The 27650-nt window shown below is 42.8% G+C and overlaps 1 protein-coding gene across 1 annotated transcript; it reads left to right on the forward strand.

The window, feature by feature from the left end:
- dync1h1 (dynein, cytoplasmic 1, heavy chain 1) lies at positions 1-27285 on the forward strand. The gene is made up of 78 exons (XM_029493104.1): positions 1-375; positions 1556-1643; positions 1827-2000; positions 2111-2366; positions 2486-2672; positions 2777-3048; positions 3166-3393; positions 3494-4147; positions 4336-4758; positions 4873-5052; positions 5174-5323; positions 5447-5593; positions 5731-5871; positions 6033-6209; positions 6420-6530; positions 6656-6775; positions 6884-7123; positions 7306-7461; positions 7610-7723; positions 7820-7930; positions 8026-8235; positions 8337-8483; positions 8584-8750; positions 8905-9078; positions 9213-9567; positions 9659-9853; positions 9953-10235; positions 10338-10438; positions 10597-10756; positions 11047-11287; positions 11377-11560; positions 11688-11900; positions 12037-12275; positions 12379-12535; positions 12669-12893; positions 12977-13207; positions 13327-13467; positions 13587-13820; positions 13926-14132; positions 14247-14368; positions 14529-14694; positions 14822-14985; positions 15109-15238; positions 15343-15476; positions 15582-15696; positions 15789-15950; positions 16074-16288; positions 16399-16603; positions 16735-16908; positions 17059-17178; positions 17308-17428; positions 17710-17905; positions 18710-18827; positions 18912-19127; positions 19222-19434; positions 19804-19931; positions 20053-20206; positions 20312-20458; positions 20622-20772; positions 20958-21211; positions 21314-21448; positions 21541-21635; positions 21729-21903; positions 22019-22094; positions 22183-22343; positions 22457-22568; positions 22661-22721; positions 22802-22925; positions 23063-23176; positions 23289-23459; positions 23605-23822; positions 23930-24033; positions 25131-25339; positions 25588-25741; positions 25908-26050; positions 26185-26353; positions 26587-26711; positions 26839-27285. The coding sequence occupies exons 1-78, from the start codon at positions 126-128 to the stop codon at positions 26965-26967; spliced, it is 13923 nt and encodes a 4640-aa protein (XP_029348964.1). The 5' UTR covers positions 1-125; the 3' UTR covers positions 26968-27285.
- The last annotated feature ends 365 nt before the right edge of the window (positions 27286-27650 follow it).

Below are 27650 nucleotides of genomic sequence, written 5' to 3' on the forward strand. Positions count from 1 at the left end.
TTTGACAGCGGCAGTCAACGTCCGACCGACCCGTCAGACGCTGCAGTCAGTTGGCGAAACGTCGCTTTCAGTCTCGTTGCTTTGCTAACTCCGACAACAGGCCGTAGTCGAGCGCCTGAAAAACCATGTCCGACGGCGGGGGGACGGAGGAGAACTCCGGCACCATGGAGGTGTCCGCCGTCCAGACGGTGGCCGACACCTCGGTGCTGCAGAAACACATTCGGAAACTGGTGCCGCTGCTCCTGGAAGATGGCGGCGAGGCCCCAGCCTCCCTGGAAACCGCCCTAGAGGAGAAGAGCGCCGTGGAGCAGATGAGGAAGTTTCTGGCCGATCCCCAGATCCACACCGTCCTGGTCGAAAGAAGCGCACTCAAAGGTACATTTTGGAAGAAACGGATCACTGAGATTACATTAACGCCAGGATCATTTTATGTCAGTCTTAGTATTACTATGGGTGTAATGTTTATGTCGCGTTAACATATTATCCACAGTAAAAAGGCTGAAAAACAGCGTTGGCTAAATTAATGATTGTTTATTTGACTGCCCGGTAGACACAATACTGACATGGTTTGCCATCTCCATCCATTAAATCGTTTGTAAGGCTAAGTACGCCACATTGGGTGGGGTCAATGAAATTGGTTAAGGATAACATAAAAAAGCTGCTCAGTCTTACAGTGATTTAAAGAAAGTGTGATAGATGTTAATATTGATATAATATTGGAGAAATGTATGCAAGTTCGCATTGACATTGTATAACTACAGCTTCAAACGTACAGTGCTAATGAAACTGAATGCCCCAGTTTAAGAGATTAAAAAGCAGCTGCAAAGGTTAAAAATCGCAGAAATGTATTTAGAGAATGAGTGCTTTGTCATAACTGCAAGTCATGTTGTGTCCACGCTCTTGGGATTTTATCATGCGAAGCAGCTTTTGTCAGTGAACACATTATGTTCAATTTACCTCAGGAGAATCCAGAGCTGTTTACCCTTACTTGTGGTTTATGAGTTTTAAACCTTGATCCCTTGACATTGCACATGACTAGACAGCCACAGAGAATGAGCCCATAGCGTTTGGGTTCCCAGCTACAGTCACATTATTGCACTAAGAATACTGATGCTGCAATGCAGGGAATGGAGTTTCTGCAGATGGCTTTCTCTTTCATAGAAGCTATGACCTCACTCGGAAAGGATGGTGGGGACATAAATAAATGGAAGTTGATCAAAAGGTCTAATTGCACTGTCATTTTGCAACGCTATGTCTCAAAATACATTGGCATCAACCGGTGTCTTGTTTCTGAATAATTAATTTTAACCATCAACCACGGAGTAGTTTTGTTGGCCTTTAGCAATCACTTTCTAGTGTAACCCTCTAATGACTAAATATGCAGCGAACATGTACAGAGTACTTTGATGCCATGACACCGTGCTGCTTGCAATAAGTGGCTATTAGAAATAAAAAAAATTAATGATTTGATGATGACTTCGGTTTCGATGACTATGGTTTCTTGAATTTTCTGTGGTCTTATTCAGACTTTGATTTTTGTTTGTTCTTCACACAGAGGATGTTGGCGATGAAGGAGAGGAAGAGAAAGAGTGCATTACTTACAACATCAGCATTGACATTCACTATGGGATCAAGTCCAACAGGTTAATAATGCATCTAAATTACTTAAGTCCAAACATACCATAATTTTAAAAAAAGTGGTTATTTGGGTAGAAGGATGCTTTCTTTTACCCAAATAACCACCTCTATTTATTTTTTTAGTACGCGGCACTCAGCTTCCGCTTCATTTAATTCTGAAATGAGCGCATTTATTTTCTTCCTTACAGCTTAGCGTTGATCAAGAGGACAGGAGTCATTGATGCAGACAAGCCCATATCGACCCAAGTTCGTGTTCTGACCTTGAGTGAGGATTCGCCGTATGAGACACTGCACTCTTTCATCAGCAATGCTGTCGCACCTTTCTTCAAATCCTATATCCGTGAATCGGGCAAGGCAGACAGGTATTTCTCAGAATAGGTAGTATGTTCCTAATTTAATCAATAAAATTTAATCAGAACCTCAACATTTAATTTGGAAAATTAATAGAAAACTTACTGTCACTACTCTCTAGAGATGGGGATAAAATGGCTCCCTCCGTAGAGAAAAAGATTGCTGAGCTGGAGATGGGACTTCTCCACCTGCAGCAGAACATTGAGATCCCTGAGATAAGCCTCCTCATCCACCCCATCATCACAAACATTGCCAAGCAGTGCTATGAGCGAGGGGAGAAGCCCAAGGTAACTGACTTTGGTGACAAAGTGGAGGACCCAACCTTCCTTAACCAGTTGCAATCTGGAGTTAACCGCTGGATTAGGGAGATCCAAAAGGTGAGAGGCATTCTTTTATTTCTGTCTAAAAGCTATTATTCAAAACAAAACAATGCTGTTTTCTCTCATACTGGAGAGAAACTGGATTTGTTTTTATCTGACACCCATCCCTTTAACAGGTCACAAAACTTGATCGTGACCCAGCTTCGGGCACAGCCTTGCAGGAGATCAGTTTCTGGTTGAACCTGGAAAGAGCCCTTAACAGGATCCAAGAGAAGAGAGAGAGTCCTGAGGTTCTTCTCACACTGGACATCCTCAAACATGGCAAACGTTTCCATGCTACTGTTAGCTTTGACACAGACACTGGTGAGTAAAAGTCAGTACAAATGCCCTTAGTTTTTGGTAGTTGTGCTCTCCTTTCTCACAGTACTTGAAACAATGAAGATTTGTGTTTCCTGCACTTCTCACAGGTCTGAAGCAGGCAGTGGAAACAGTCAACGACTACAATCCTCTGATGAAAGACTTTCCTCTCAATGACCTGCTCTCTGCCTCAGAGCTTGATAAGATCCGCCAGGCTCTCATGGCCATATTCACTCACTTGAAAAAGATTAGGAACACCAAATACCCCATCCAGCGAGCCCTGCGTCTTGTAGAGGCTATCTCCAGGGACCTGAGCTCCCAGCTCCTGAAGGTGTTGGGCACAAGAAAACTCATGCATGTTGCCTATGAAGAATTTGAAAAGGTTAGTGTGGTTTGCTCTTTATTCATGAGATACCTATTACCACAGAAATGCGTGTTTATTTTAACTGCTGTCATACTTCTTGCTAAATTAACTTTCAACTTATGTGTGTGTGTGCAGGTAATGGTGGCTTGCTTTGAAGTATTCCAGACCTGGGAAGATGAGTATGAGAAACTTCAGGTGCTTCTCAGGGACATTGTGAAGAGGAAGAGAGAAGAAAACCTGAAGATGGTGTGGCGTCTGAGCCCTGCCCACAGGAAGCTCCAATCCCGCCTGGATCACATGAGGCGTTTCAGACGGCAGCATGAGCAGTTGAGAGCTGTAATCGTCCGTGTGCTGAGGCCTCAGGTAAATGTCCTTGTTACTGGGTAACTGTTACAATAAAGATATGGGATGTCTTATTTTATCTGCACCTGCTTGAATATTTGTTCCTCTAACTTGTATACAGGTTTCTGCTGTGCCACAGCATGCCCCTGGAGAGACAGTTGAACCTCAAGATATGAAGGTAGCTGGAGTTCTCTTTGATGCTGCCGATGCAAACGCCATAGAGGAGGTTAACCTGGCATATGAAAATGTCAAAGAGGTTGATGGTCTGGATGTGTCGAAGGAAGGCATGGAAGCCTGGGAAGCTGCCATGAAGCGTTATGATGAGCGCATTGACCGTGTGGAGACACGTATCACAGCTCGTCTGCGTGATCAGCTGGGAACCGCCAAAAATGCTAACGAGATGTTCCGCATCTTCTCCCGCTTCAATGCCCTGTTTGTGCGCCCACACATCCGTGGTGCCATCCGGGAGTACCAGACGCAACTCATCCAACGTGTGAAAGACGACATTGAGTCACTGCATGACAAGTTCAAAGTGCAGTATCCTCAGAGTCAGGCCTGTAAGATGAGCCATGTTCGGGACCTGCCACCTGTGTCTGGATCCATCATCTGGGCTAAGCAGATTGACCGTCAGCTGACTGCATACATGAAGAGGGTGGAGGACGTTCTGGGAAAAGGTTGGGAAAACCATGTGGAGGGGTTGAAGCTGAAGCAGGATGGAGATAGCTTCAGGGCAAAACTCAACACTCAAGAGATATTTGATGACTGGGCGCGCAAGGTATGGCGTTGGCCATTTATGTAAATACACAACAGTATCTATACATGGTATTCATTTGCCGTTTTGTCAAATAATTTTAAATAGTTCTCTTCCTTCCCTGCATGACGTTGCAAGTTTCTTCTTTTTTTTTTCTTTTTTTTTTCTTCGCTCAGTTTTTAAATATTTTTCATTCCTCTTTTGTAAATCAGGTGCAGCAGCGTAATCTTGGTGTGTCTGGCCGCATCTTCACAATTGAGAGCACTCGTGCCCGCGGACGCACAGGAAACATGCTTAAGCTTAAAGTCAACTTTCTGCCAGAGATCATCACCTTGTCCAAGGAGGTCCGCAACCTCAAGTGGCTGAGCTTCCGTGTTCCTTTGGCCATCGTCAACAAAGCCCATCAAGCTAACCAGCTCTACCCATTTGCCATCTCTTTGATTGAGAGTGTTCGTACCTATGAGCGCACTTGTGAGAAGGTGGAGGAGAGGTCTTCCATCTCACTTCTGGTGGCTGGACTTAAGAAAGAAGTTCAGGCTCTCATTACTGAAGGAATCACTCTGGTCTGGGAGTCCTACAAGCTTGATCCTTATGTTCAGAGGTTGGCTGAGACTGTCTTCAACTTCCAGGAGAAGGTAGTGAAGGCCTTTCAGTCACATACACCTGGTCTAGATAATGACATAAGAAATGTTTAAGCATTCTAAACATACACATTGATTGACATCCTAAATTGTGTATGTTGTTTCCAGGTGGATGACCTCTTACTGATTGAGGAGAAAATTGATCTGGAGGTCCGCTCTTTGGACACTTGTATGTTTGACCACAAGACCTTCTCTGACATCCTTAACCGAGTCCAAAAGGCAGTGGATGATCTGAATCTGCACTCCTATTCCAACCTGCCTATTTGGGTCAACAAGCTTGACATCGAGGTTAGCCATAACTACTTTTTTGTTACATATTGAATGTATCAAGGCAATGAATATTTCAACCATATTTTCTTCACACTTGTACGGTCTTGAAGCAGCACTGAGTTTTGCCCTGTTTCATTAGATCGAGCGGATCCTGGGAGTCCGTTTGCAGGCTGGCCTTAAGGCCTGGACTCAAGTGCTACGAGGTCAAGTAGAGGACAAGGCTGATGTGGACATGGACACAGAAGCTCCACAAGTCAGCCACAAACCAGGAGGCGAGCCCAAAATCAAGGTACAAATTTTGACGAATTGCTTTATGTAACGTCTTCTTTATATGTCTATACATTATTCAAAACCTGCAAATCTTTTCATACCTGGCTAGAGGTAACAATTTTCTTAATTTTTATTTCTCCAGAATGTTGTCCATGAGCTTAGGATTACTAACCAGGTCATCTACCTAAACCCACCAATTGAAGACTGCCGTTACAAGCTCTACCAGGAGATGTTTGCCTGGAAGATGGTCATCCTATCCCTTCCCAGAATCCAGAGCCAGAGATATCAGGTAAAGACAGTTTTAATACTGGGGCAGTGATTCTCACAGATCTGTATGTAAATAGTATGTGATGCATATTAATTGAGAAACACTCTTGCTTTCTTTTAGTTCAGATGTGATAAGCAGTCTTTCCTTTTTTTCACTAGGTGGGTGTCCACTATGAGTTGTCAGAGGAAGAGAAGTTCTACAGAAATGCCTTGACCAGAATGCCAGATGGACCTGCAGCCTTGGAAGAGGCCTACAATGCAGTTGAAGACATCGTCAATGAAGTGGAGCAGTATGTCAAGGTAAGTGCCTCATTGGCCTGAGAGCGCAAATAAACATTTCTCTAATTTTTGGGGAATATTTTTTCCCTCAATGTATATGCCTCTATATATTCTTCTATTGGTCACTCACTCTTTTTTTTTTTTTTTTTTTTTTTTTTTTTTTTTTTAACCTCTCTGTCCAGGTTTGGCTGCAGTACCAGTGTTTGTGGGACATGCAAGCAGAGAACATCTATAATCGTCTAGGTGAAGATCTGACCAAGTGGCAGGCTCTGCTGGTCCAGATTCGAAAAGCACGAGGAACATTTGACAATGCAGAAACACGAAAAGAGTTTGGGCCTGTAGTCATTGACTATGGCAAGGTAATAATGACTCAGTTGATGATGTTATATTGTATGTATGTTGTTTCTCACCAACCTTACCAAAAAACCCAATATTATACATTTAAACCATTTTTCAAATGAAAAGTGAGTTCTCCTTTTTGAAGCAAATTTGTTAGAATGCAATGCAAAGTGAAAAATACTATTGTAGAACTGGAATTTTAATAAATGTTGATTTGTTCCTGACAACAGGTCCAGTCCAAGGTTAACTTGAAGTATGACTCCTGGCACAAGGAAGTGCTCAGCAAATTTGGACAGATGCTTGGACAGAACATGCAGGACTTCCATGCCCAGATCTCCAAGGTAACATGTAATATTATAGCGAAATGTTTAAACCATCTTTAAAAACATTTAGAAGGACACAGATTAAGAGATTATTTTGTGAATAGATACAATTTTTTAATCCCCTTTTTCTGTTCCCTCACTAGTCCCGTCAAGATCTGGAGCAACACTCTGTAGACACAGCCAGCACCTCAGATGCTGTTAACTTCATCACATATGTCCAGACTTTAAAGAGAAAGATCAAGCAGTTTGAGAAAAATGTGGACGTAAGTACTCTAAAATATTTAGTACCCTTTTCTTCATTCATTTGTAGGACAACATCTTTTAAAGACAGGCTTTGGTTCTAATCAGTTTTTCCCTCCTTTACTCCAAAGTTGTTCCGTAATGGCCAGCGTTTGCTGGAGAAGCAGAGATTCCAGTTCCCTCCTTCTTGGCTCTACATCGACAACATTGAAGGTGAATGGGGAGCTTTCAGTGACATAATGAAGCGCAAAGATACTGCTATCCAGCAGCAGGTGGCCAACCTGCAAATGAAGATTGTTCAGGAGGACAAAGCTGTGGAAAACCGCACCACTGACTTGCTCAATGAGTGGGAGAAGACCAAACCAGTTGCTGTAAGAGTCATTTTATTATATTTTGAATACAGTACAATTACTAACAACCGATTAATTTTTTTATTTTATTTTATTTTTTTATACATACATGGTTGCTGCTCATTTAAAACAGAATAGCGGGTGTAAATATACAAATAAACACAGATGATGAATTAATCAAATGTCTCCATCTGTCCCAATAGGGTAACCTACGTCCAGAAGAGGCTCTTCAGTCTCTGACCATCTATGAAGGCAACTTTGGCCGCCTGAAGGTTGAGAGGGAGAAGTGTGCCCGTGCCAAGGAGGCCCTGGAGCTCACTGATACTGGCCTGCTGAGTGGCAGTGAAGAGCGGGTGCAGGTAAAGTTTCCACACATGAAGTCATGAGTTGAATGTCAAAGTATCTGCTCTTCTCCTGTGCTGTATTGGACTGTACTCTCTTCCAAGACAAGGAATGACAAAGTAAATGCATTCCGGACCACTTGTCTTTCTCTGCGGTAATTTAAAGGTGGCACTAGAAGAGCTACATGACCTGAAGGAGGTGTGGTCTGAGCTGTCAAAGGTCTGGGAGCAAATTGACCAAATGAAAGAGCAACCATGGGTGTCTGTACAGCCTCGCAAGGTAATATATTAGTTATTATTTTTCTTATTAAGTTTTGTCTATATATTCATACAACGAAATTGCATATAACTGTCGTCATGTTTTTGTCATGTGCAGCTTCGTCAGAACCTGGATGGTCTTCTGAACCAGCTGAAGAACTTCCAAGCAAGACTGAGACAGTATGCTTCCTATGAGTATGTCCAGAGGCTTCTTAAAGGATATCTAAAGGTAAGGCAAACAGATTTTACCACTGAGCACAAATTTTAGATTAAAAAAAAAAAAATGTTTTATTTAATTATGTGCTTATTTCTTTTTCTCCCCAGGTCAACATGTTGGTGATTGAGCTAAAATCTGAGGCCCTCAAGGACCGCCACTGGAAGCAGCTGATGAAGCGTCTTCATGTGAACTGGGTCCTGTCAGAGCTGACCCTGGGACAGATCTGGGATGTGGATCTGCAGAAAAATGAGATGGTGGTGAAAGATGTTCTCCTGGTAGCCCAGGGAGAAATGGCTTTGGAAGAGTTCCTCAAACAGGTGAAGCAAGCTGGAGATTTTTCAATACAGTAATGATGCTTAAAGGAGACTGTTTACATCTTTGTCTGCAGCTTCCATAATTGCACATTTCTGGTTCACAGATCCGTGAAGTGTGGAACTCATATGAGCTTGACTTGGTGAACTATCAGAACAAGTGCCGTCTGATTAGAGGCTGGGATGACCTTTTCAACAAGGTCAAAGAACACATCAACAGCGTGTCTGCCATGAAGTTGTCACCATACTACAAGGTAAATGGTTGCATGTTGTCTTCATTGAGAAAAGAGTTATAATAAATTATATAAATATAAAAAAAATTCAGAACTCTTCACCACGATCTTTTTCTCCTAGGTGTTTGAAGAAGATGCTTTGAGCTGGGAGGACAAGTTAAATCGCATCATGGCTTTGTTTGACGTCTGGATCGATGTCCAGCGTCGCTGGGTGTATCTGGAAGGCATCTTCACAGGCAGTGCTGACATAAAACATCTGCTGCCTGTAGAAACCCAGAGATTCCAGAGGTAGATTAAAAATAGAATTTGTATATAAATTTGGGTAGTCCAGTTTTAAGGGATTTTTTTCCTCTAGCTGGAGAAAAGAAATAAGTAACTTATCAATATACCATTGCACTTCTTATTTTATAAACTAATTTTGTTGCTTTTCTTTATTCCACAGCATCAGCACAGAGTTCTTGGCACTGATGAAGAAGGTGACAAAGTCTCCTTTGGTAATGGATGTGCTGAACATCCAGGGAGTACAGAGGTCCTTGGAGCGTCTGGCTGACCTTCTGGGAAAGATTCAGAAAGCTCTCGGAGAATATCTGGAGAGAGAGAGATCCTCATTCCCCAGGTATGAAAATTACATTGAGGTAGAATGAGCTGGTCCATATTAAGAGAATTTTGAAATTAATGATCATGTTGACTATTCTGAATCACTGTCCTACAGTATGTTGATTAATGAGTTACTGTTCTTTTTGTTCACAGGTTCTACTTTGTAGGAGACGAGGACCTGCTTGAGATCATAGGTAACAGCAAGAATGTGGCCAAACTGCAGAAACACTTCAAGAAAATGTTTGCTGGCGTCTCCAGCATCCTGCTCAATGATGACAACACTGAGGTGCTGGGAATCTCCTCTCGAGAAGGTGAAGAAATTTTTTACAAGACACCAGTCTCTATCACAGAACATCCCAAGATCAACGAGTGGTTGACTTTGGTTGAGAAAGAGATGAGGGTGACTCTAGCCAAGCTGCTAGCAGAATCTGTGACAGAGGTCACAGCCTTCAACAAGGGCACAGCCATTGACTTGAGCCAATATATCAACTGGATCGATCGTTACCAGGTCAGTAATGAGAGCATTCAATATATATTGTCATGTCACATTGTCATCATTGTTATGTTTGCAAAATTGTACTTGTTTCCTCTGTGCACAGGCCCAGCTGGTGGTCCTGTCCGCGCAGATTGCCTGGTCTGAGAACATTGAGTCTGCATTGACCACTATTGCTGGTGGTGGGGACATGTCACCGATTCAAGGAGTGCTGTCAAATGTGGAGGCCACCCTCAATGTATTGGCTGACACTGTGCTGATGGAACAGCCCCCACTCCGCCGGAGGAAACTGGAGCACCTGGTCAGTGGAATTTGTATTAGTTTCTTTTTTTTTTTTTTTTTAAAGGAATGGTTGTATTAAATGAAAACTCATTGAAATCTTTCTGCTGCTCTCTAATAGATCACTGAGCTGGTTCACCAACGTGATGTGACCAGGACTCTGATCAAGAACAAGATCGACAACCCCAAGTCCTTTGAGTGGCTCAGTCAGATGCGCTTCTACTTTGACCCCAAGCAGACAGATGTCCTGCAACAGCTCTCCATTCAGATGGCCAATGCAAAGTTTAACTATGGCTTTGAGTACTTGGGTGTCCAGGACAAGCTTGTCCAGACACCTTTGACAGACCGTTGCTATCTGACGATGACCCAAGCTTTGGAGGCCCGTCTTGGAGGATCACCATTTGGTATGGAAATTAAATGTGGCATGCTTCTTATCTCAAGAGAATTAATAGTGAATGTAGAGGCTTAAAAGCATTGATATTCACTGAGTTTGCCTTGTCTTCTAGGTCCTGCTGGCACAGGGAAGACTGAGTCTGTGAAAGCCCTTGGACATCAGCTCGGCCGCTTTGTCTTGGTCTTTAACTGTGATGAGACATTTGATTTCCAGGTACATAAATATTCTGAATATTTATTTTTTGTCTATTTTATTGCCAAAAACACCAGAAAAGACTATTTTATTTTTGTGTTTGTTCTGGGATTTTGTTTTGACAGCGGTCGTTTAACTTGTTTATCTCGTTTGCTTGTTTTTTTTGTTTTTTTTTTTAGGCCATGGGTCGTATCTTCGTGGGTCTGTGTCAGGTGGGAGCCTGGGGCTGCTTTGACGAGTTCAACCGTTTGGAGGAGAGAATGCTGTCTGCTGTCTCCCAGCAGGTCCAGTACATCCAGGTGGCCTTGAGAGAGCACAGCAACCCCAACAGAGACAGGAGTAAGTAGAGAGTAGTTGCCAAAAAAAGTTGGGTCCATGATTATTCCAAAATGTATTTTTTTTTTTTTTTTTTTTTTTTTTTTTTTTTTTTTTTTTTTTTTTTAGAAATTAAGAAAAAATTCTTAGACTTTAACAAAATGTATATAGGGTACAGGCTAGGGAACAAGAGGAGTAAGTACAGACAAGTGGTAGAAAATTTTATGCTTTGCACATGGATTTAATTCTGCTGTGAATTTAAAAATGTAAAGCTTTTGTGTGAATAAGAATCTCATCTTATTTCCCCCTCTCAGGTGTTCCCGTCACCACAGAACTTCTGAACAAGCAAGTGAAGGTCAGCCCAGATATGGCCATCTTCATCACCATGAATCCTGGCTATGCTGGTCGTTCCAACCTCCCTGACAATCTGAAGAAGCTGTTCCGCAGCTTGGCCATGACCAAGCCTGACCGCCAGCTTATTGCACAGGTCATGCTCTACTCTCAAGGTTTCCGTACTGCTGAGATCCTCGCCAAGAAGATTGTGCCCTTCTTCAAGTATGTACTATATCCATTTCAGACTAGTTTAAATACCTTTTGTGCGAATGCTTTTGTTTCTGTGAATTAATCCAATGTATCAATTTCAGGCTGTGCGATGAGCAGCTATCATCTCAGAGTCACTACGATTTTGGCCTGAGAGCTCTCAAGAGTGTGCTGATTAGTGCTGGCAATGTCAAACGTGAACGCATCCAGAGGATCAAAAGGGAGAAGCTTGAACGTGGAGAAGATGTTGATGAAAATGAGATTGCTGAGAACCTTCCTGAACAAGAGGTATAAAACAATAAACATTTTCTGAATTGAAAATAAAATTTGGGTGTTGGTTTTACACCACTGAAAATGTTGACTCAATGATGAATTAACCTTAACTTGGTTAACTTAATTTCCCATTGTACCTTAGATTCTGATCCAGAGTGTCTGTGAGACCATGGTACCTAAGTTGGTGGCAGAGGACATTCCTCTGCTTTTCAGCCTGTTGTCAGACGTCTTCCCTGGAGTCCAGTACCAGCGAGGAGAGATGACTGCTCTGAGGGAGGAGCTGAAGAAAGTCTGCACAGAAATGTATCTCACTTATGGAGATGGTGATGATGTGGGCAGCATGTGGGTGGAGAAGGTATGTAGCTAGATTGACTTAATATGCCTATTTATAACTCCTATTTCTAGAAATAGACTCCCAACAGAAGGCCCCCTATAGGTCTAGGATCAAATTCTACACTTCTCAAGCAAAACTTGGTTATTCCAACCCCCAGGTGCTCCAGCTGTACCAGATCACACAGATCAACCACGGCTTGATGATGGTGGGGCCTTCAGGTAGTGGAAAGACAATGGCATGGAGGGTGTTGCTCAAGGCCTTAGAAAGGCTTGAAGGTGTTGAGGGTGTGGCCCACATCATTGATCCCAAGGCTATCAGCAAAGACCACTTGTATGGAACTCTGGACCCCAACACTCGTGAATGGACTGATGGCTTATTCACACACATCCTCAGGAAGTGAGTCTGTTAGGAAGGTTATTGGTGTTGGCTAATTTTGATTTTGCAAAACAGAATAAAAAAAAAAAAAAACCTATAAAAATTATTTTTATTTACATTCTAGGATCATCGACAATGTTAGAGGTGAACTGCAGAAGCGCCAGTGGATCATCTTTGATGGTGATGTTGATCCTGAGTGGGTTGAAAATCTCAACTCAGTCCTGGATGACAACAAGCTGCTCACCCTGCCCAACGGAGAACGACTCAGTTTACCACCAAATGTAAAAGCACAGCACTTCAAGGATAGATAGTTCATTTTAATCTGGTCCAGTTCAAGAGAGTTTGTTATTCTATCCATAGTTTCTGTTTTCTGACTCGTTCTCTCTTGCTCTCCTCCTCTATCTTATTCTCCAGGTGCGTGTAATGTTTGAGGTACAGGACCTGAAGTATGCCACCCTGGCCACTGTGTCTCGCTGTGGTATGGTCTGGTTTAGCGAGGATGTTCTTAGTACTGACATGATCTTCAACAACTTCCTGGCTCGCATTCGTAGCATCCCATTAGATGAGGGAGAGGATGAAGCTCAGCGTAAGAGGAAGGGCACAGAAGATGAGGAGGAGGCTGCATCACCAATGTTGCAGGTAATTAAAAAATTACTGAAAATAAAACAAGACCTGCAAACAGTTCTTCTTTACTGACGTCTTAATGTGTGTTTTTATATTAGATCCAGCGTGATGTTGCAGCTATCCTGCAGCCTTACTTCACCTCCACAGGCCTGGTGATTAAGGCTTTAGAACATGCCTCCAAGATGGAGCACATCATGGACTTCACCCGCCTGCGGTGCTTAGGTTCCCTATTCTCAATGATGCACCAGGCCTGCCGTAATGTGGCTCTCTACAACAACAACCACCCTGACTTCCCCATGCCCATTGATCAGCTGGAAAAATACATGCAGGTAATATATTCTCTCAAAGTGAACTTTAAAGACACATAGTGCACTTATCATTTATACCTTACATGGAACTAAATCAGTTTCTCCCCCCCCCCCCCCCAACTGGTATTTTGCTTCTACAGAGGTATCTAATCTATGCCGTGCTGTGGTCCTTCTCTGGTGATGGTCGGTTGAAGATGAGGGCTGAACTTGGGGAATACATCCGTCGCATTACAACTGTGCCCCTACCCTCTGCTCCCAATGTTCCTATCATTGACTATGAGGTATAGCTTCTGTGTAATTATCAACTATGGATTGTTTTGAGTAAATGTACAATCCTTGTTTTTTTTTTTTTTTTAATTACCTCAGAAGAAAACTAAATTAATTTCCTTTCCACACCCAGGTGTGCATCTCAGGTGAATGGCAGTCCTGGCAGGGCAAGGTGCCACAGATTGAGGTAGAGACCCACAAGGTGGCATCCCCTGATGTTGTGGTTCCCACCCTGGACACTGTTCGTCACGAGGCTTTGCTTTACACATGGCTGGCTGAGCACAAACCGCTGGTGTTGTGTGGACCTCCTGGTTCTGGAAAGACTATGACCCTGTTTAGTGCCCTCAGGGCTTTGCCTGATATGGAGGTGAGAGATTTGGCCATAATTTCTTGAAATTAAATAAATGTACATGTACTAATTGTTCGGACTTGGTTGTAACCTGATTGAAACGCAATAATTTTTTGCTGCTAGGTTGTAGGTCTGAACTTCTCCAGTGCCACCACTCCAGAGCTGTTGCTGAAGACCTTCGACCACTACTGTGAGTACCGTCGTACCCCCAACGGTGTGGTCCTTGCTCCTGTCCAGCTGGGAAAATGGCTGGTGTTGTTCTGTGATGAGATCAATCTGCCAGACATGGACAAATATGGCACACAGAGAGTCATCTCATTCATTAGACAGGTATGATGCATCTACAACAAATGGTTACAATAGTAGCTGCATTATTGTTGGAATATGTTTTCATTGCGATTGGCTCTCTATGTTAAAGCTTCCCTGATTTTTGTTTCGTTGCAGATGGTGGAACATGGGGGTTTCTATCGCACCTCAGACCAGACTTGGGTCAAACTGGAGAGGATCCAGTTCGTTGGTGCCTGTAATCCTCCCACAGACCCCGGCAGAAAGCCTCTCACACACAGGTACAGTTATTGGGCTAAACATCTGAGTAGAAAATAAACTTTTGAGCTTAGATATCAAAACATCATTGTTAATTACAAAAGACTAGAAATGACAATGACACACACAAAAATGCCGTATTTTAAACAAATCTTAACAGTGGCCATGTTGTGTCATTTCTAGGTTCCTGCGTCATGTCCCCGTGGTCTATGTGGACTATCCTGGCCCAGCCTCTCTTACCCAGATTTATGGAACCTTCAACCGTGCCATGCTGCGCCTCATCCCCTCTCTACGTACCTATGCGGAGCCTCTTACTGCTGCTATGGTCGAGTTCTACACCATGTCTCAGGTAACAGACATGACCATATAATGAAAACATTGTTGACCAAATACTGTCACAGAAATGTTTTATTGGTAACTTTCATAGTCAAGTTGCCTGCTTGCTATTCATACGTTGCTTGGCTAACCCTCTCCAGGAGCGGTTCACCCAGGACACACAACCACACTACATCTACTCTCCCAGAGAGATGACCCGCTGGGTCAGAGGAATCTTTGAGGCCCTGCGCCCACTTGAAACTCTGCCTGTTGAGGGGCTCATCCGCATATGGGCCCATGAGGCCCTTCGCCTCTTCCAAGACAGGTGAGTTTAACTTGGAGGCTAAACTATACTCTGATTTTATGTTGTCTTTTTTTTTTTTCTGACATGTCTTTTTTTGGACAATTGATGTGGAATATATGAAAATTTGTGGTTGGAATTATACAGGCTGGTTGGTGATGAAGAGAGAAGGTGGACAGATGAAAACATTGACACGGTGGCTCTCAAACACTTCCCCAACATTGACAAGGAGAAGGCTCTCAACAGGCCTATCCTCTATAGCAACTGGCTCTCCAAGGTAAAATGGACAAGGAGACTATGCCAAGATTTCTTCCTGTAATATATTTTTTTCTATATTAATTTTAATTACAAGATTCACTGAGTTTGTGTATGTGGATGCAGGACTACATCCCAGTGGAACAGGAGGAGCTGAGAGACTATGTGAAGGCTCGTCTGAAGGTGTTTTATGAAGAAGAGTTGGATGTTCCACTGGTGCTCTTCAACGAGGTGCTGGACCACGTCCTTAGGATTGACCGGTGAGTTTAAGACTTTGAGATTTTGCATCTTGGTGCTGTTGACCTCTACGAAATTAAAATATCTGTTTTGATAGCAATTTTTTAAGAGAGTGTGTTTTTCTCTAGAATCTTCCGTCAGCCTCAGGGCCATCTTCTGTTGATTGGTGTGAGTGGCGCAGGAAAGACCACTCTGTCTCGCTTTGTTGCCTGGATGAATGGACTTAGTGTCTACCAGATCAAGGTTGGTAAAACACAAGTAAAAGTTACTTGGAATTGTAAACGTGAAATTAGCTTTGTGTATTTATAGATTTTTGTGAATGTGTGTGTTTACAGGTACACAGGAAATATACAGGAGAGGACTTTGATGAGGATCTGCGTACAGTGCTGCGCCGCTCTGGCTGCAAGAATGAGAAGATAGCCTTTATCATGGATGAGTCCAATGTGCTGGATTCTGGTTTCCTTGAGAGAATGAACACACTGCTGGCCAACGGAGAGGTAACCTTGTAGAGAAGCCTTTTTTACAGAGCCAGTTTTCACATCTTTGTGCTTGTGATCTTATTGGATGGATTTCTGATATAACGAGTTTTAAATATATTAACATTTGCCTTTTGCTTGTAGGTTCCTGGTCTGTTTGAGGGAGATGAATATGCCACCCTGATGACTCAGTGCAAGGAGGGAGCCCAGAAAGAGGGCCTGATGCTCGATACACATGAAGAGCTGTACAAGTGGTTCACCAGCCAAGTCATCAGAAACCTCCATGTGGTTTTCACTATGAACCCTTCATCAGAGGGCCTGAAGGACAGAGCTGCCACATCTCCTGCTCTGTTTAACAGGTACAGAGATGTTATAAATACTGAGGGTGAATTTATCTATTGCATAAGTGGAAAATGTCAGGAATTATGGGGTTTCTGTGTTAAATGAAATTTCTCATCTTCTATGCCAGATGTGTGTTGAACTGGTTCGGAGACTGGTCCACAGAGGCCCTTTATCAGGTTGGCAAGGAGTTCACCAGCAAGATGGATTTGGAGAAACCGAACTACAAAGTACCAGACTACATGCCCATCGTCTATGACAAACTGCCCCAGCCACCATCTCACCGTGAGGCTATTGTTAATGGCTGCGTGTTTGTACACCAGACACTACACCAGGTAAGGATTTATATTCAGAAGCAATGTTAATACATGTTTTTTTCAACATTTGTTACTGTGTACTTCATATATTTACTTGACAGACATTATCACGTTTTTCCTTTTCTTTTTTCTTTTTTTTTCTTTAACAGGCAAACAACCGTCTGGCCAAGCGAGGCGGCCATACCATGGCCATCACTCCTCGCCACTACCTGGACTTCATCAACCAATATGCCAATCTGTTCAATGAAAAACGCAGTGAGTTAGAAGAGCAGCAGATGCACCTCAACGTTGGTCTCCGCAAGATCAAGGAGACTGTTGATCAGGTAAAATAATTTATAATAAATAATAAATAGTTTTATTTAATTTAATATCTTGCATACATTTACTGGCAATTTCTTCCACCTCTTTCTCAAATGCTGTGAAGTCATTTTGTCAGTTCTTACTCCTGATTGTGTATATGTCTCTTCATCAAGGTGGAGGAGCTTCGTCGTGACCTAAGAATCAAGAGCCAGGAGTTGGAGACAAAGAATGCTGCTGCCAACGACAAGCTGAAGAAGATGGTCAAAGACCAGCAGGAGGCAGAGAAGAAAAAGGTGGGCAAAAATCTTTATTTGTCTATGTTGAGAAAAGAGCTGAGCATTTTAACATGGACATCTTCAATTTAGCTCTGTACCGCAAAGACTGACAAATAAACTCCTACAATGTTGCTGTGGTGATTCCAGGTGATGAGCCAAGAAATCCAGGAGGCTGTATACAAGCAGCAGGAGGTGATCAAAGACAAACAGCTCAGTGTCAAAGAGGACCTAGACCAGGTGGAGCCTGCTGTTATTGAGGCTCAGAATGGTACAGTGCCTTCTTAACGCATATCTATTTAAATGATGATGAATGATGATATAAATGTATCGCTTCATATTCTGCAGCAGTCGGGCTAGAAGCTCATCTTTGATTTATTCTGGCTTTTTTTCTTTGCTAGTTACCAGTCTTGTACTTTTTGGGAGTCTTTTCCATTGTATTACATTATTTCACTATTGCACTTCAGATCCAAAGGACTTTTGTTGACAACTTGATCTGTTTAAATCACTGCCTCCTCATGATCACCATCCTTGTTCACCTGATGTTAATAGCTGTTAAGTCCATTAAGAAGCAGCATCTGGTGGAGGTGCGTTCCATGGCCAATCCACCTGCAGCTGTGAAGCTTGCCCTGGAATCCATTTGCTTGCTCCTGGGAGAGAGCACGACTGACTGGAAGCAGATCCGATCCATCATCATGAGGGAGAACTTCATTCCCACCATTGTTAACTTCTCTGCAGAGGAGATCAGGTGAAATCAGAGTGAACGTATTGTGCAATTTTTTACTAAAGAGTTCCCTCTTCTTCTTTGTCTCTGTCTTTCCCTCTGCCTCTGTTTCAATTCTTTATCCTCCTCTTTCTCTGAATGCTCTCCCCATCCTCTACTACTTTTTTCTTTCAAACACATTCCTCCTCCTTCCACCTGACTAGCGGTGAGTTCAATTAAGCGGCAGCATCTAGTTGAAGTGCGGGCTATGACCAATCCCCCAGCTGCAGTCAAACTGGCCCTGGAGTCTATCTGCCTTATGCTGGGTGAAGAGACCAATGACTGGAAAAAAATAAGACAAGTTATTATCAGGGACAATTTCATCAGCAGCATAGTCAACTTTTCCTCTGAAGAAATGAGGTACCAGTGTCAAAACGTGTGTTTAGTCTTTATCTGATGAAAACAAAATTATACTCACGTCAGTATATTAATCAAAATCCAACTGTGATTATTACTTGATTTTAGGTTTCTGGAACATGTTTCTGTGCGAATCAGGAAAAAATGATGGTAACTTGTGGTTGACTTACATAAATTAATCCTTGCTAGTGCTTAGTGTCACCATTTTTGTATTTGTCACAGTAAAGATGACAAGACTAGAAACTGCAATCCCTCCTCAAGCGAGCAACAAAATCTAAATGATCGTACGCAACATTCAACAACATACACAACATTCATAGTTAATTTCATGTTAATTTCATGTGATTTTCGATGATTTCTCTAAACTGCACATAAGATGCTGCATCATCTACAGTCAAATAACAAACAGCTTTTTTCCCCTACTTTATCCAGTGATTCCATCCGTGAGAAGATGAAGAAGAACTATCTGTCCAACCCAAGCTACAACTATGACCAAGTCAACAGGGCCTCTCTGGCCTGCGGGCCTATGGTGAAATGGGCTATTGCTCAGGTAAGAAACCCCAAACAATATCGTGTTAGAAATAAGTGGGCAAAGAAAACACTCCTTTTAAATGTAACCATGTTCCCCCACAAGCTCAATTATGCTGACATGCTGAAACGCGTGGAGCCTCTGCGTAACGAACTGCAGAAGCTTGAGGATGATGCCAAAGACAACAAGACAAAGGCAGAAGAGGTGGAGCAGATGATCAGAGATCTGGAGGCTAGCATTGCTCGCTACAAGGAAGAGTATGCTGTCCTCATCTCAGAGGCCCAGGCCATTAAGGCTGACCTGGCTGCAGTTGAAGCCAAGGTAACTGGACCTCCCTCTTTATCTGTCTGTTTCATTCCAACGTAAACTAAGTGTCTTGCTGCATTTAAATGATGTTTTTGGTCCACCCTCTTAGGTCAATCGCAGCACAGCCCTTCTGAAGAGTCTGTCAGCTGAAAGGGAACGTTGGGAGAAGACCAGTGAGACTTTCAAGAACCAGATGTCCACCATTGCTGGAGACTGTTTGCTTTCTGCAGCATTCATTACGTATGCTGGCTACTTTGAACAACAGATGAGACAGAACCTTTTCACTACTTGGTCTCACCACCTGCAGCAAGCCAACATCCAGGTACTTGAAGCTCCCATTCACATGGTTCACATGGTCAAGCTCATCATCCCAAGTCTAACTTATACTTACATCTATACTTACATTATAGATGCTGTATTTGACTGTTTGCTAAGGTCATTGAGAAAAAAGTTTTTAAAAGGTCACAAGTGTTCTTATTTTTTGTTTTCTCAGGATGCACAATGGCTGTTGTAATCAATGGAGGATATGCCCTTTATATTTACTTTCTAGCCATACCATGATGCACCCAGCTAAAAATGCTGACCCCAAACAACCTGCGACTTACACTGCAGGAAATGCAAAACATGTGTTTGTCAAATGGTAACCTATTCTCAGGTTTCTAACTCCAGTTGTCTTGAATGTCTTCCTCAGTTCCGTACGGATATTGCTAGAACTGAGTATTTGTCCAATGCTGACGAGAGGCTGCGCTGGCAAGCCAATTCGCTCCCAGCTGATGACCTTTGCACTGAGAACGCCATCATGCTGAACAGGTTCAACAGGTCAGTATCTCTCTTTTTTTAGCACTGCAATTTTTCTGTTGTAAAAATATTTAGGATGGAGGTGAGTTAGACTTGATATTGTGTCCATATTAATTTATTCTATTATCGTTGCCCTTTCTAGATATCCACTCATCATCGATCCATCAGGCCAAGCTACAGAGTTCATAATGAATGAGTACAAAGACCGCAAGATCACCAGAACCAGTTTCCTGGATGATGCCTTCAGAAAGAATCTGGAGAGTGCCTTACGTTTTGGAAACCCACTTCTGGTCCAGGTGAGAACATGCCAGCATTAATTGTACATTTGCAAAGTGAACACTCTTCACAGCCATCAGGTTTTTGCCAAATTTATTTATCCACACCTTATTTTCCCCCCTTAGGATGTAGAAAGTTACGATCCCATCCTAAACCCAGTGCTGAACAGAGAGGTCCGCAGGACTGGAGGACGTGTCCTTATCACACTTGGAGACCAGGACATCGATCTGTCTCCTTCATTTGTTATCTTCCTCTCCACACGAGACCCAACGGTGAGTAGAGTTTCATTCAGATTTCATGTTTTTTCGATATGGTTTAACCAAATCTGTAGCTACACATGTTTTTAGCTCTGTCAAACCTCGGAGTGCTGCATTTACCTCATAAAAATTATGATACAATGTTAATTTGCTTTTTGATGTGACTTCTGTTTTACAGGTTGAGTTCCCACCAGACTTGTGCTCTCGTGTTACATTTGTCAACTTCACCGTGACACGAAGCAGCCTGCAGAGCCAGTGTCTCAATGAGGTCCTAAAAGCTGAGAGACCTGATGTGGATGAGAAACGCTCTGACCTTCTCAAACTGCAAGGTGTGACACAACATAGCAGTGCAGATGTGCTATCATAGGGCAGAGGGGCACAGGGACATGGCACAGCTGGGGAGGGTAATGATTAACATAGATACAACACAATAGAGAATTCACACTTGGGTTCCAGGACTGAAAGAGTTTAACAAAATGAAAAAAATCCCATCAATGACTCTCCTCTCTTTCAGGTGAGTTCCAGCTTCGTCTGCGTCAGCTGGAAAAATCCCTGCTGCAGGCCCTCAATGAGGTCAAGGGTCGAATCCTTGACGATGACACTATCATTACCACTCTGGAGAACCTGAAGAAAGAGGCAGCGGAGGTGACCAGAAAGGTGGAGGAGACGGATATCGTCATGGCTGAGGTGGAGGCTGTGTCTCAGCAATACCTGTCTCTGTCTTCTGCCTGCAGCAGCATCTACTTTACAATGGAGGCTCTCAACCAGGTGGGGTTTCAAGTTATTGTCGCTTTATCCTTTTAAAGCTAAACTGATTACCATTCAGGATGACATTTCCTTATGATGCCAACTCTTTGTATTTTCTTCCAGATGCACTTCCTGTACCAATACTCTCTTCACTTTTTCCTGGACACTTACCACACAGTGCTGTATGAGAATCCCAACCTCAAGAGCATTACTGATCATTCACAGAGACTCAGTGTCATCACCAAAGACCTATTCCAGGTTTGATCCACATAATTAAAAATAAATGATACATTTTCTTTGCCAGCATGAATAAGATGAAACAATATTATTGGTCATTTACTTGACTGCAGGTGGCATTCAACAGAGTAGCTAAAGGTATGCTGCACCAAGACCACATAACCTTCTCCATGCTGCTCGCCAAGATTAGTTTGAAGGGTTTGACCAGGTAAGATGCCAATATTTAAGTAATTAATTGAAGTAATAGTGTAGTGTTGCCAATTAAAATCAACCAGTAAAACTTTAATTTGTCTTCCTCCAGTGAGCCCTCATACGATGCAGAATTCCAGCACTTCCTGCGTGGCAAAGAGATTGTTCTTACTGGCATGTCACTGCCCAAGGTAAAAGGCCTGAGCACTGACCAGAGTGAGGCCATGGTTCGACTCAGCCGCCTGCCAGCATTCAAAGACCTTGTAGCCAAAGTTGAGGCTGACGAGGTGAGGACTGTTCTGTTCGTACTTACATCTGAGCACACTGACTATCGAGGAATATTTTATGAACTGCTATCATTGAATATTAACTGAATCTAATCACTTGTTTTTGTTGTCTCAGCAATTTTTCATGTGGCTTGAAAGCAACACTCCAGAGCTGGCTGTTCCTTACCTCTGGTCTGAGGAGAAGCAGTCCAGTGAGTACATGTATATTGAGAACAATGATGCATTATAGTTAATTGCAGGCAGGTTCATTTATAGACTATATCTTTTCTTCCTCCTCAGCTCCCATTGGCCAGGCAGTGCATCAGCTGTTGCTGATCCAGGCCTTCCGTCCCGACCGCCTGCTGGCCATGTCGCACATTTTCGTCTCAAAGGTGCTGGGAGAGAGCTTCATGAACATTGTCGAGCAGCCTCTTGACCTGGCGAATATTGTTGATAGTGAGGTAGTGTATTTTTTTTTTTTTTTTTGTTCAAAGTTTTAACTACATAAGCCTGTAGTTCTGTCAAGCCATTGAGGCTTTTGAATGTGTTGCTGACATCCTCCTTACATTTGTAGGTGAAGCCCAGCACCCCAGTGTTGATGTGTTCTGTACCAGGTTACGATGCTAGTGGGCTGGTCAGAGACCTGGCTGCTGAGCAGAACAAACAAATCACTTCCATCTCTATTGGTAAGGGAGGACATGCCTCATAACTCGCTTCACTGGAGTCAAATGTTTCAGTGAGGATGTGATAACTGCTTGCATTCTTCCATTGTCCACAGGTTCAGCAGAGGGCTTCAATAAAGCTGACAGAGACATTAACACTGCTGTCAAGTCTGGCAGGTTAGGAATGTTTACATGTAATTCTGAAAATGCAGACTTCATTTTTTTGTACTTCTGTTCTAACTGTTTCGGTGCTGCAGGTGGGTGATGTTGGAGAATGTCCATCTGGCCCCCGGTTGGCTGATGCAGCTGGAGAAAAAGCTCCACTCTATGCAGCCTCACGCCAGTTTCAGGCTTTTCCTGACAATGGAGATCAACCCCAAGGTAAAGCAGATGAAAAGGTCTCCAACACTTAGAACTGAAGAAATCGATGATGGAGCTTTGCCATAAGTCTTGCCTTAAGTCCCAAAGTCCCTGTTTTTCTCCCCCTCTAAAGTGTGAGTACTGTGTTTTCCTGCCAGGTGCCGGTGAATCTGCTTCGAGCTGGTCGAATCTTTGTGTTTGAACCTCCTCCTGGTGTCAAGGCCAACATGCTCAGGACTTTCAGCAGCATTCCTGTGGCTCGCATGTGCAAGGTGAGTTGTGATTAGATTCACCAACAAACATTTAAGAAATGTAATCACTAACCATCTGTGTGCTGTACACGCCACATTAGCTGTCTGAATGAGGTTGTCCATGTTTCAACAGGCTCCCAATGAGCGTGCTCGTCTCTACTTCCTGCTTGCATGGTTCCATGCAGTCATTCAGGAGCGTCTACGCTATGCACCACTGGGATGGTCCAAGAAATACGAGTTTGGAGAGTCTGACCTGCGTTCTGCCTGTGACACTGTTGACACCTGGTTGGATGACACAGCTAAGGTTGTCAGCATAAAAATAATTTGTTGAATCACAATCTATGAATTACATTTTTTTTTTTTTCTGTGTTAGGTACTAACTTTATTTAATTGATTTGACCAAATGTGAGAACCTTTTTTATGGTCTTTCTTCCTACAAACACACACAGGGCCGTCAAAATATTGCACCAGACAAGATCCCCTGGGCAGCTTTGAAAACCCTCATGGCCCAGTCCATCTATGGTGGCCGCATTGACAATGAGTTTGACCAGCGTCTGCTCATCACCTTCCTAGACCGCATCTTTACCAAAGGAAGCTTTGACAGCGAGTTTAAACTGGCTCTCAAGGTTGACGGACACAAGGACATCAAGATGCCTGATGGCATTCGGTCAGTAGTGGCTGACTTAATTACAACTGCTTCTACAGTGTTGAATATTTAACGATGCTGCTCCTGATGACCTCAACCAGTAAGTTCCCTATTTTGATCTGTTACAGGCGTGAGGAGTTCATGCACTGGGTAGAGATGCTTCCTGACACTCAAACTCCATCATGGCTTGGGCTGCCTAGCAATGCTGAGAAAGTCCTGCTCACTACTCAGGGTATGCTACCACTGACCATCTTAATCGCCAGCACTCTGGTATTTTGTCACTGGAACTGGAAGCACATCCTGATTATTCTTCCTCATTCTATCTGTTGGGATGTCATGCCAATCATTAACCATCTCTCTCTCTCTCTCTACTCGAGTGTCTTAACTCTTATTTTGACAGGGTAACCCAGAGCAAATGAGTGGTTGAGATTTTAATTTTCTTCTGCCTGCTTAGGACAGAATGCTATGTGGTGGCAAAAAATGTGCTGAGGATACACTTGCTAATCTCTCATTTTTGTATATTTTCACATCAGCAGTTAGTGCTCTGTGGTATCACAAGTAACCCCCAGTTGTAGTGCTGTGTGTTGCGGTCTTACAGGTTAACTCTTATAGTTGTAGCCTTGCTGCAGTTCATAGCCATCAAAACTTCAGGTGCTCTGCCTAAAGGATGGGTGTGTGTCACCTCACCCTCCAGCAGCTGTATTTCACAGCCATCATGTCGCTTTGCTGAGATGTTACCCCCAACCCATCCCAATATCAGGATTCAAAACAGCCACACAACTACCCAATCTTCCTTGCTCCCCATTATTACCCTCCTCAGTTTATTTTTAAGAAACTTTCCCAATGCCTGAAGCATTTCCCCCTTGGACCACCCTCCACACTCACCATCTTCCTCATCCTCACTCCCATCCCTTAGCTTGTCCCAAACCCTGACAGCCCTACATTAGCATTCTTTTCCTTTACAGGTCCAGTCAGTCAAAACTGCAGTTAATTATTTTAACTAACTTTTAACTAATTTTTTAATTAGTTATTTATTGCTGAACTATGTTGAATGGCTGAATTTACTTTTAAGTGTTGAGTCTTTTGTCTTACTCTTTTATTTATTTATTTATTTATTTATTTTTTTGACCTATTATGTTTGTCCGTCTGCTACAAATTCCTTTTTCTTGAAACAAATTTATTACTAAAGCATCCTTGAGGTAAGCTATGTGTTTCTTTGTTCCACAATTAATTTCTTCTCCTCCCCACTTGCCACCATGGCCTTGTTTTCCACCTCTCCTCCACCTTCCTCCCTTCCCACTCACTCCCTCCCTCTGCTGGGCTGCCCAGGCATTGACATGATAGGTAAGATGCTGAAAATGCAGATGTTGGAGGATGAGGATGACCTTGCCTATGAAACGGAGAAGAAGGAGCGTACTTCATCCACCTCTGATGCCCAGCCGGCCTGGATGAGGACTCTGCACACCACTGCCTGCAACTGGCTGCAGCTCATGCCTCAAACAGTCAATCCGCTCAAACGCACAGTGGAGAACATCAAGGTAATGGTGGGAATAAGAAGATCAGTGACTTGCAAACAGCCTTGAAGAGACCAGCCTAAAAAATATGTTCTGTGCCGAAAGCCGCACAACACTCTTTATGTTTAAAATGACTGTGTTTTATTCAAAAGGTAACAACAGGTAAATTTATCAGAAGTTTCTGCACATGAATATACATCTTCTCTTCTGGCTCTGACTGCATCAGACAAGCCTCTGATTTTATTTATCTCCTTCCAACACACAACCACCAGGACCCACTGTTCAGGTTCTTTGAGCGTGAGGTGAAAATGGGCGGCAAGATGCTCCAGGAGGTCCGTCAGGATCTGTCTGATGTGGTACAAGTGTGTGAGGGCAAGAAGAAGCAGACCAACTACCTGCGCACACTCATCAGTGACCTGGTGAAAGGTGAACTCTTGTGTTTTTCTCTCTGATTAGTTTACGTTTAGCTTAATACTTTAGAAAAATAAAAGTATACAGAGAAATCACTACACACCAAATTCTTTTTGAGCAGCAAGACAAAATAGAACATATGCTTCAAGTGAATGGACGTTGTATACATCTGTCCCTGCAGGCATCCTCCCTCGCAGCTGGTGTCGTTACACAGTCCCAGCTTCCATGACGGTGATCCAGTGGGTGGCAGACTTCAGTGAGAGGATCAAGCAGCTGCAACACATTTCCCAGGGAGCTGCCAGCGGTGGCGCAAAGGAACTGAAGGTAGATTAGTTAACTGTTGATGTACATCATAAAACCTGTGCGTCTCTGTAACATTGTGATAAATTCCTCAAAACTCAACCAAGGCACTAATTTTTTCCTGGTATTTTGCTCTTCTCCTGTCTCCACCACTCCAGAACATCCACGTGTGTCTCGGCAGCCTGTTTGTACCGGAGGCTTACATCACTGCGACCCGCCAGTACGTGGCTCAGGCCAACAGCTGGTCTCTGGAAGAGCTGTGTCTGGAGGTCAATGTCACCACTGCCCAGGGCGCCACACTGGATGCCTGCAGCTTTGGCATCAAAGGTCAGACAAGCAGAGTCCAAAAACTACCACTAAACAGCTGTTAAGTCACTATTGAAATGCATGAACTGAAAATTGCAATTTTTAAAGGACTTTTTAAGCGAACAAATGAAAGCACCCACTTAAACTAGACCCCGCCCCCCCAGGGTGTGTATCGGGTGTGCTAACTTCAAATATCATTAAATATACTGTAAAATTAAACTTTTAACGTTAAACTTGTTCACTGTTTTACTCAGGTCTGAAACTGCAGGGAGCTACTTGTGCCAACAACAAGCTGTCTCTCTCCACCACCATCTCCACTGAGCTGCCTCTGACTCAGCTCCGCTGGATCAAGCAAGGCAACTCTGAGAAGAGACACATGGTATGAATTTGGATAGACAAATGTACAACTTCCTTTGAAGTGGTCATTTTTAGAAGAGCTAGAACAACGTAAGGCATGAAGATTAAGTTTTGCCATCTAAATTTTATTTTGTTTTTTCTCATTGTAGGTCACTCTGCCAGTTTACCTGAACTTCACCAGATCTGACCTCATCTTCACTGTTGACTTTGACATTGCCACCAAGGAAGATCCACATAGCTTCTATGAGCGTGGAGTTGCCATCTTGTGCACAGAGTAAATGAAACAAGTCATTCCTTTAGACAAGAGTCTTGATAAACCACATTTAATCTCTTACATTCATTAACTGTTAACCACCATATTAAAAAGTAGTATGTAGCCTGTTGCATTCCAGTAAAAAAACATTTAGACATTTGTGGAATAGTAATGAAAATGTACTCATTCTTAGTGTGTTTGGAAGTGTATTTGAAGGTCCGGGGAATGTTGTCAGATGGGAAAGGAGGAGAAAATGTTGAAAAAAGAAAGATGGAAGGGCATTTTTATGGAGGAACCTGTATGTTTTTAGATTGAATAAAGAATGATGAAGAGATTAATGCTTTAATGACTCCATTGTTCTCTTTGTGTACTAGTAAACATTTGATTTGAAGTCTGTACCATGTTTTTTTTACAGTCCCTTTCAAATGATCAAGAAGTAAGATGTGGGAGTTCAGGTTTTCCTCTTACCTAAAAACTAATCCTAATTACCTGGTCCTTTGACTTATACTGTGTCCATGTTCTGAATCAGGACTTCTTGAATAACTTTAACTTTACTGACAAAAGTGAGAATAGTATTTATTGTTTTGATACTAAATAACATAATAGTCAAGTTACTTTGAGAATAGATAATCTTTGTTACTGTTCAAGACTAAAATGTATCTAGTTGAGTGACCCAGTCACAGTCAAGGCCAGTGTATGAGTTAAGGG

The sequence above is a fragment of the Echeneis naucrates genome, chromosome 22 (assembly GCF_900963305.1).
Source record: "Echeneis naucrates chromosome 22, fEcheNa1.1, whole genome shotgun sequence".
Taxonomy (NCBI): domain Eukaryota; kingdom Metazoa; phylum Chordata; class Actinopteri; order Carangiformes; family Echeneidae; genus Echeneis; species Echeneis naucrates.